The sequence below is a fragment of the Chanodichthys erythropterus genome, chromosome 3 (assembly GCF_024489055.1).
Source record: "Chanodichthys erythropterus isolate Z2021 chromosome 3, ASM2448905v1, whole genome shotgun sequence".
Taxonomy (NCBI): Eukaryota; Metazoa; Chordata; class Actinopteri; order Cypriniformes; family Xenocyprididae; genus Chanodichthys; species Chanodichthys erythropterus.
Window position 1 is genome coordinate 40650539 of NC_090223.1, and position 9641 is coordinate 40660179.

The 9641-nt window shown below is 32.6% G+C and overlaps 1 protein-coding gene across 1 annotated transcript; it reads right to left on the reverse strand.

The window, feature by feature from the left end:
- Positions 1 to 171: 171 nt before the first annotated feature.
- On the reverse strand, positions 172 to 9223 carry dlx4a (distal-less homeobox 4a). Its single transcript, XM_067375461.1, has 3 exons — positions 8791 to 9223; positions 7580 to 7773; positions 172 to 590 (listed from the first exon to the last, which is right to left on the reverse strand). The coding sequence occupies exons 1-3, from the start codon at positions 9128 to 9130 to the stop codon at positions 330 to 332; spliced, it is 795 nt and encodes a 264-aa protein (XP_067231562.1). The 5' UTR covers positions 9131 to 9223; the 3' UTR covers positions 172 to 329.
- Between the last annotated feature and the right edge of the window lie 418 nt (positions 9224 to 9641).

Here is a 9641-nt window from a genome sequence, read left to right on the forward strand (position 1 = left end):
AGATTTTAAAGAGCAAATAATATGCAGTAGACTGATAAATAGACTGAAAAAGCTTTGAAATATAGGATAGACATTCAAGGCAATTAGACAATGGCATTTTATTCAAATTTACAAGAGTTTACAAAATGTTGCTTATTCAGTCTTTTAAAAATCCACCACAAAAACCTGCAAGCAAAGAAAAAAAAAAAGGTCAGCAATGTAAATCTCCATGATGAAAATACTGGGGAGGAACTTGAAGAAAGCTTGGCTGTGAGTAAACAGTGCTAAAGAGTGCTGGTGTGAATCAGTAGAGGGGATCTGGATACTCTGTAGACTGTCCTAAACCGCCATCACATCATCTGAGTTCTGGCCATTGGGTCTTGATGATGATGATGACCAGGGTACCAGTGTCCAAAAGAGTTCATATATCCTCCAGAGTGGATGGGGGCACCTTTGGTTGACATGGAAACATCCCACAGGGGCGGCATTCCTGGTGAACATGGTGGTCCAGACGCAGAGGCGGCTTGAAGGTGTTCTCCTTCCGGTCCGCTTGAGCCGTGCTTCATTATCTTTTTGTACTTGGAACGCTTGTTCTGGAACCATATCTTTACCTGCAACATTTGCATTTGGATTAGAATTTGTGCTCTCATCTGTTTAAATGCTTAGTGTAAAACTCTTTTTTTTAATTATTATTCATCATAACACATAAATCAAGCAGGATTGGAAGGGATCATCAAAACAAGTGCAGATAAAGAAATACTTCTCAGGTAGGATATGTGTATGGTGAAGGTTCAGCCATTATCACATTGTACGCTCTAAAAAAATGCTGGGTTAAAAACAACCCAAGTTGGGCTGAAAATGGACAAACCCAGCGATTGGGTTAAATGTTTGCCCAACCTGCTGGGTAGTTTTATTTAAACCAACTATTATTTAAAAATTGCTATATGGCTACAGTAGCTTAAAATGAACCCAAAATAGTTGGGAAATTAAAAACCAGATGCAATTAGAGACAACAATAATAGACAAAAGGTGAATGTTTATTAATAAGCTTTAATATTTTGTTAATATAAATTTATTAATAAGCAATTTAATAAATGTTTATTGTTTAATAATTACTCATTGAACATTAATAAATGTTCATTTCCAACATACTTTGGGTTAATTTTAATTAAGCAATACAGTAATTTTTAAACAATAATTGAGTTAAATAAAACTACCCAGCAGGTTTTGCAAACATTTAACCCTACCGCTGGGTTAAAACAACCCAATTGCTGGGTTTGTCCATTTTCAACCCAACTTGGGTTGTTTTTAACCCAGCATTTTTTAGAGTGTATAGTTCATAACAGTAGGCTATATTTTATTAACCGGGACATGTATTGTCCTGTTAAATGTAAACGAATGTTTTATATTTAACCCTTTGATGCATAAGCTATGAAAACTCTTCTAATGCATAACATGGGTCAAAAATGACCCGTATTCATTTCCTATGTAATTTCAATAACGGTTGAGTGTTTCTTTGCTGAATCTTTAAAAGAAATGTATTTTATCATTCATTTATTCCAGGTATTCCTTAAACATCTTGTTTTTGATTGACAAAAATCATTATGTTCATTTTTTCTTTCTTACTTTATAAACAAACACAGTTTTTGTTTGTCTACATCAATTTTACACACATGGGTCAAAAATGACCCGTATTCATTTCCTATGTTATTTCAGTCAAGACTGAGTGTTTATTTGCTGAATCTTTGAAAGAAATGTATTTTGTCATTTGTTTATTCCAGGTATTACTTAAATATCTTGTTTTTGATTTTAACAAATCATTGTTTTTCTTTTTTCTTTTTTTTTTATAAACAAACACATCTTTTGTATTTCTACATCAATTTTACACACATGGGTCAAAAATGACCCATATAGAAACCTTTGCAAATTTTCACAAGTAGGAACATATTTACTGCAGACAACTGTTTATCCGCCACACATTTCATGTCTCAACATGGCTGCTTTTGTATATTTGATGGATGAAAGTCATATTATATTTCATATAATAGGCTATATATTATACTTCATAATTTGTATTTTTTTTCATAAACCAATGCTACTGGTCACTTTTTACATCTATAAGTGTTCCTGAAAAGTAACAGTTTTGAACAAGGTTTCTGTCCAACAGTGAAAATATATAATAAGTGTATCGATCAACAGTGATTTTGATTTTCTTTATCTAGAGTGTTAGCGGCTGGTCCTCAACAGAACTGAGGTGGACGATGACATCACTGTAAAAAAAGCTGAAAGTTTACTTTGCGCACAAACGCAATTTAAATGTGCAGGTTGCACATACACAGTTACAGAAATCCAGCGGAAATTATAAAAAGTTACAAAAATCTGTATGCTGATCCTCACATACTCATACAAAAGTGAAGTATACTTTGGCCTTTAGAATGGTAATGACACACAAAAACATTTAATTCAAAAAGAAAGGAAAAATTAAAATAAGGATTTGTTTATTGAGTAATTGATGGAATAATGAATGATAAAATTAATTTATTGTAATATATGCGATATAGAAAGTAATAACTCATTCAGGTCACTTTAGACCCATGTTGTATATGTCCAAAACTGTTACTTTTCAGGAACACTGACAGACTTAAAGGGTGACCAATTGCATTGATTTATGACAAAAAAATAAAAATTATGAAATATATAGCCTAATATATTAAATATAATAAGACTTACATCCATCAAATATACAAGAGTAGCCTTGTTAAGATGTGAAATGTGTGGCAGATGAACAGTTGTCTGCAGTAAATATGTTCCTAATTGCAAAAATTTGTAAATATTTAAAGATTTCTATATGGGTCATTTTTGACCCATGTGTGTAAAGTTGATGTAGAAACTGTGTTTGTTTATAAAGTAAGAAAGAAAAATAAACATAATTATTTGTAGAAAATCAAAAACAAGATATTTAAGGAATACCTGGAATAAATAAATGACAAAATACATTTCTTTCAAAGATTCAGCGAAGAAACACTCAGTCATGATTGAAATAACATAGGAAATGAACACGGGTCATTTTTGACCCATGTGTGTAAAATTGATGTAGAAAAAACAAAAACTGTGTTTGTTTATAAAGTAAGAAAGAAAAAATGAACATAATGATTTTTGAAAATCAAAAACAAGATGTTTAAGGAATACCTGGAATAAATGAATGATAAAATACTTTTCTTTTAAAGATTCAGCAAAGAAACACTCAACCATGATTGAAATTACACATTTTTGACCCATGTTATGCATTAGAAGGGTAGTGATACAAAAATGATTTTTATTAAAAAAGTAAGAAAGAAAAAATTAAAATGAGGATTTGTGATGATCAAAAACAAGTTAATTGAGGAATACCTGGAATACTGAATGAAGAAATTAATTTCTTGCAAAGATATAGAAAATAAAAACTCAGCCGGGTCATTTTTGACCCATGTTATGCATCAAAGGGTTAAGGTAAATTAACCAAATAAACCAATTTTTGTAATGTTTTCGGCTAAAATTACTAGCTTTTTCAGTTGTTCTTGATTAACTTTTAACAATATCAACCACAGGGTGGTAGCGCTTCAAATTTATACTGAGTTCTACTACAGACACTGATTTTCAGAAACACTCTTAAAATGTGAATTTTTGTGGTACACATCAGGGCTTCTGCGAACACAGCCTGCCTGCAGCTTGCTGTTATTTGTGATCAATCCAAGGTTTTACCCAGGACTCTCCCTGTAGCACAAACTTGTGCATGCCTTTTCAGGAATATATGATATTAACAAGCCATTCATATTATACTCAGGGTGTTTTTACTTTCTTAATTATGTAACCAATGTGGAAAATTCATGCTAATTGTGAATTTACAATGAATTCTAAAAAAAAAAAATAGTGACACCCACAGAGCTCTAAAATCTTCTATAATGAAACATAATTAAAATGATGTTTTCCAAGAGACTTTTAAGCTGGATGAAAGTTCAATTACCCTTTTAACATTTTCTCTGCACATTGACACCCAAAATAATTATTTTAATTTAGGCTTTCACAATCAGTTTTTATGAGATGTTCCCCTTGCCGCAGTTTGAACATCTCTGTCATGTGGTGTATGATGCCTTTATTTTTATCACAAAAATTAAATCTGCATGTATTATTATCATCATCATCAGAAATATAGATAAAATGAGCCGCCTGAACTGAAAGGCAGGAACAAGTGCCAGAGGCAACATTCAACACCCTTTGACTGAAGCGATGACAGAGTCTGGCATTGCAAACTGGCCACACATCTTCAAGTTTTGATATGTGTGTCTGTTCTGCTGAACAGATAATCAGCTGTAACTGTCCTCAGGAGAAAACGATAACTAATCAATTAAATATATGTGATTCATCAAAGAGTATTTATAATGTAATTGTATGTGCTATACACAAAAGCAATTATATATTACAGGAAGTTCAAATGCATTTAACCAGCACAAATGATTAAGATCATTTGAGAACAGTTACTGTCTTAAATTAAATCAGCTTGGTTATACAAGTCATTTGAACTTAAACCGACTTAAAAAATCGAGTTGAATCACGTATAACTTATTTAAAAAAAAGTTGAAATTTAAGTTGAAAGTTAATGTAATGTGAAAACATTAGTTGCTTGCCATGACTTACTGATCATATATCATTTTTTACAGTGAGCTCTGTTCATGAAAGCTTAATTGAATCACAAAATATCATGTATACTGGTTATGTTCAAGATTAAGTTGCAGCTGTAATTAATCAATAGTGTGTTCAAATTATTCAGACAGAAAAGCAGATAATTTAATTGGATTTAATTTGGCAATTTTGGCCATTAGAAAATGAACCCACTACATAAACTAGTTTATTTAATTTGTCTACTAACAATATTGAACATATATGAGACCCTGGAGCACAAAACCAGTAATAAGTGACACGGGTATATTTGTAGCAATAGTCAACAATTCATTGTATGGGTCAAAATGATCTATTTTTCTTTTATGCCAAAAATGGTTCCATGAAGATATTTTGTAAATTTCCTACCATAAATATATATATCAAAAATGTATTTTTGTGAGTGCTAAGGACTTAATTTGCAGAACTTTAAAGGTAATTTTCCAGATGTTTAAATAGTTGTATCTCAGCCAAATATTGTCCTGTCCTAACAAACTATACATTAATGGTTATTCAGATTTCAGCTATAAATTTTTGTATAAATTGACCCTTATGTCTGGTTTTGTGGTCCAATATGAATCCATATGTTTCCTTACATTGCAAATCATATATTGCGTTTTAATAGGAAGTGACATTTTAAATATAATTTAACAAAACAAAAGCTTGATTGGAAATGATGCACAATAAAACTATTTACCTTTATTTAATATCAAGCATGCCTTCACTGACATGCTTATATCCTTGCTGTTTTAATTTGATAAATATGTATTTGAGACAAAATTGTTGCTTGTGGGGAAAATTATGCTAAAATGTGTTTTTAAAATGTATCAATTATTTTCAGAGCGTAAATAAAGTTAAAAATATTAGTTTTTGTTTTCACATGATCATAGTATTAAAAATGTAACTATTCATAATTGTATTATGAATTATTACATAAAATATTTTCAGTATTTCCAAATTCAGACTTTCAGTCTTTAATTACATCAAATTTGAAAAGCAGCTAAATAATTGGAGGCATGATTAAAAAAGGGTTTTAATGGGACATTTATATTACAAAAAGAACATCTGACATCAGTTTTTCACTAAAAAGGGCTTTGTATTTTGTGAGTTCAAAGTTAGGCTTCATGTGTGTGTGGGTGGATGGTTTGTAATTTTTCTAAGCTTCAGTGTGTCCTTTCATTAAATGTAGGGTGAAGTCAGGTGAAGTTTGGTCCACCGAGTAAAATGGGTCACATACGGTTAGAATAGAGAGGAATTGAGTGAGTGGAAAAGATTAGTGTCTTGACATGCTGTTTGCTTGACTTTTCAATAAGATATATTTGTAAGAGACATCTAAATGTTAAACATTTCATATAGATTTTTGCAAAATAAATATTTTGTAATTTATAATATGTTGCTGCCCTTTTTAACTCAATCTCAGATGTTTTGATGGTTCCCTTAAATAAATCCGTTTCCAAGCAGGTTCACTCAGTAAAAATTATGAATGAGTTTTAGAATATTTAAGTAAGATCTGTTGCATACTTTCAACCAGGAACTGAAAGTTCTTAAACGTTGCTGAATATTATACAAGAAATAATTACAACTTTAGTAAGAGAGGGTTTCAGAAATAATGGTGTTCAACCCTAAAATGCACACATGGGAAAAAAATAGATCTTATTTATGAAACTACTGTCAATGTGTGTACCTAACCTCGGGTTGTTGCAAAGTAACTGTCACTGTAATAAGTATAGGCCTACTATAAATCACTTTGGGTGAAATCATCAACTAAATGAGATCTGGATATCTATTTCTTACTTAATATAAATCTGGACAAAAAAACAAAAACAAAAACAAAAAACAATACAAACATAAAGACATTCATGCAAACTCCCTTTTAATATAAAAAGACAACTTCACGTGAAGAATTATTGAACACTGCAGTTAACACTGAGCCCTCAGGTTAGAAAACGAACAGACACAGAACAGGATTATAACAGCCCTGCTCATATCTGCACTGCAGTGAACTACTAGCTATCTGGATCCATAGATTATCATTTATAATAACTACTTCTGTCTGATATTATGCAACAGATGTGGCTGCCATGTTTGTGACTATTGGAGCAGATTAGAACCTGTCTTTGAAGGAGGAAGGGACTCTTCCTCACTTTTTCTCTTGTTTAATTATGAAATTAAGAGTGATAATTTGAAAACTAAAAAACTAAAACATGAGTCTAGTATTTAAAAAATATATATAAATACAAAAGATAAAATATATATATCCTTCAGTCATGAAACTCTAGATAGCAGGGGCTGATAGGTCCTTTACATGCAATCTGCAATCACACCTTTTATAACACAGCAAAGGCTCATTCTGTAGCCAATGAGCTTGCTTACTCAACATCTGGTTCAGTGTTTACTGTAAGCTCCCATTGCAGTGTATGGAAAGTTTTAACTTGTCTATCATTTATAAATATACAAACCACACAGCTCGCAGATTATCGTTTTATTTTTATTTATTTATTTATTTTTTTATGGTAGACTGTAGCGTTTCAATAATAATGGATGAGAGGCCTACAATTAATATCGTTTTTTTTTTTTTTTTTCTTCGTTCCTTTGTCTCTGATATAAGTGAATCGATGCTCTAGATAATTTACCATCGTTTTACGAAGGCCAAATAGCTACTTGGATAACGATGTATTGGAAACGTGGCGCAAAGATTAAATGCACTTTACGCTCCAACGTGGTTGAAAATTCCACATTATTTGTATTATTCAACTTTCTGTTTTTTATAGAAAAAAAAAAATAAATAAAATAAAGACCTTTTATTCTTAATACAAAGCAATTGTCTTTTGAGGACGGTCGCCAAAAACATGCAGCCACATATACACAGCATGAGTATATTCCCAGTGTTAATAGGCCTACATACCTGTGTTTGTGTCAGACCCAGTTTGGCGGCCAGATCAGCGCGTTCAGGCAGCGCGAGGTACTGAGTCTGTTGGAAGCGCTGGTTGAGCGCCTGAAGCTGTAAGCTCGAGTAGATTGTGCGGGGTTTGCGAATCTTTTTCCCCTTCCCGTTCAGGCGTATTTCCCCACTCTCAATGGAACTCTGCTTCTCGGAATCTTGAGTGAAAAAAATTAAATATGACACTATATAATAATAATAATAATAATAATAATAATAATAATAATAATAATATCAGAAATAGAACTAGGCCTAACTGTAAAAAATGATAATAAATAAATAAATAAAAGTACATTTAAAAGTAAAAAGTAAAAAAATAAAGTAAGTGTAGGCTATTCTGTCAAAAGAAAAAAAAAAAAAAAAAAAAAGGTACACAAGACAATTTCATTAGCGTTAAATTGTAATTTTTCTCTAGCTGGAATCTAGTTCTGAAATGACAGTGAAAATTCTTGCGTGTTATGAATAATTTGTAACTCTATAGTCAAATTTCACTTTAATGAAAAAGCTTTTAAAAAATTATGTTTAGGTTTGTCATATGAAAGAAGCATTTTAATCTTATTACTTTTTTATTTTGCAATCTAAATGCAGATTTGTGTGTGTGTGTGTTTGTGTGTGTGTGTGTGTGTGTGTGTGTGTGTAGGGTCCGACAATTACTTCATTTGTTAATCGAGGTCATTGCATCCATATTGCGTATATAGCGGTTTATAGCTTTGTACAAATTACACGAATGTAAATGTTGGGTAAAACAAAAGCAAATATGCTCATTGCTCACTCATAAAACAATCGTTCATATATCAAATTAGTTTCGACAGTATGATTTAACGATTTAAGGTGTATTTTCTCTCTTCTGTCTTTACTGAGCTTTAAATAAGCACTTCTATATTCTACAGGATCGTTTAATGCAATGCATTGTTGCAAATTGATTGTTTCACAATGGGCATTTAAATTAACCTTTTAACACGTTATTTAGAACTGCATTAGGGTTATAGGGAATTAAATTAAACACAAATTTAAAGTGCAATAACCATACATTGTGCGATGCTATCCATTATTTAGTTATTCAGGAATGCTGCGCTGTACTACTAAGCAATAACTACATTTCTCAAAGCCAATAGCAGCACGGGATTTATTTATTTATTTATTTAAATCTGTGGTTGAAGGAAAGCACACCTTACCTGCATCCTCTACTCTTGAATGGCCGACTGCGCTGTTGTGTTGATAGGGTAGGTAAGCTCCGGGGTGGTGATGGGCGCTGGGATAGTGGTAAGTGAGCGGACGGCCGTACGAAGCAGCGCCAGAAGAGAAGGCCGCATCGTACTGCGAATGTGCGCCTTGATGCAAACCGTGCACCGGGTAGTGCGCGTGAGACACGCCGGGTGAATGCTGCTGGTGAGACTGGTAACCGTGACTGAACTCCAGAAATGCCGATTTTGAAGGGTCTGAAGCCACCAAACTTTCAGACAGTGAAGTCATAGTCATTTTTTTAGAGTCATGTCCATTAGACCGGTGCACCATAAAAGTAGCATCTATTTAGAAGAGTCATGTGATTTCCATCCATTAAAGAGGTCCATTAGAGAGATACATGTCCGTGAAAACGCGAGGCGCATGAGTTTGCTTTCGTTTTGGCAGTGTACGAGGTCTGTGAAGTTCATCTCAACACTCCCATCACATACTGGAGTTGATTCCAGCAGTGAGATCGCGCTCTCTTATTGGCTGCATGCGCCGTCCGCCTCGTTTCTTTAGAAGCAGTGACGTCAATAGTGTAATATGCACGGGACATCGCAATTCCCACGTTTGCAGCAATGGTTTTTGATGTAGCCTATCACTAAGATTTAAATATCAAACGTTTGCTTCGTTGGACTAATACCATTATGTTTAGTGTGAAAAAAGAAGAAGAAAAAAAAAATTAAAAATTGGAAACTCTTCTCAAAAAAATATAATCTTTAAACTCAGACCATGTCGGTAAAGATTCATAAAAAATAATCAGGTCCATGCTATGTATATGGTCAAAAATGTCATTCTAAAT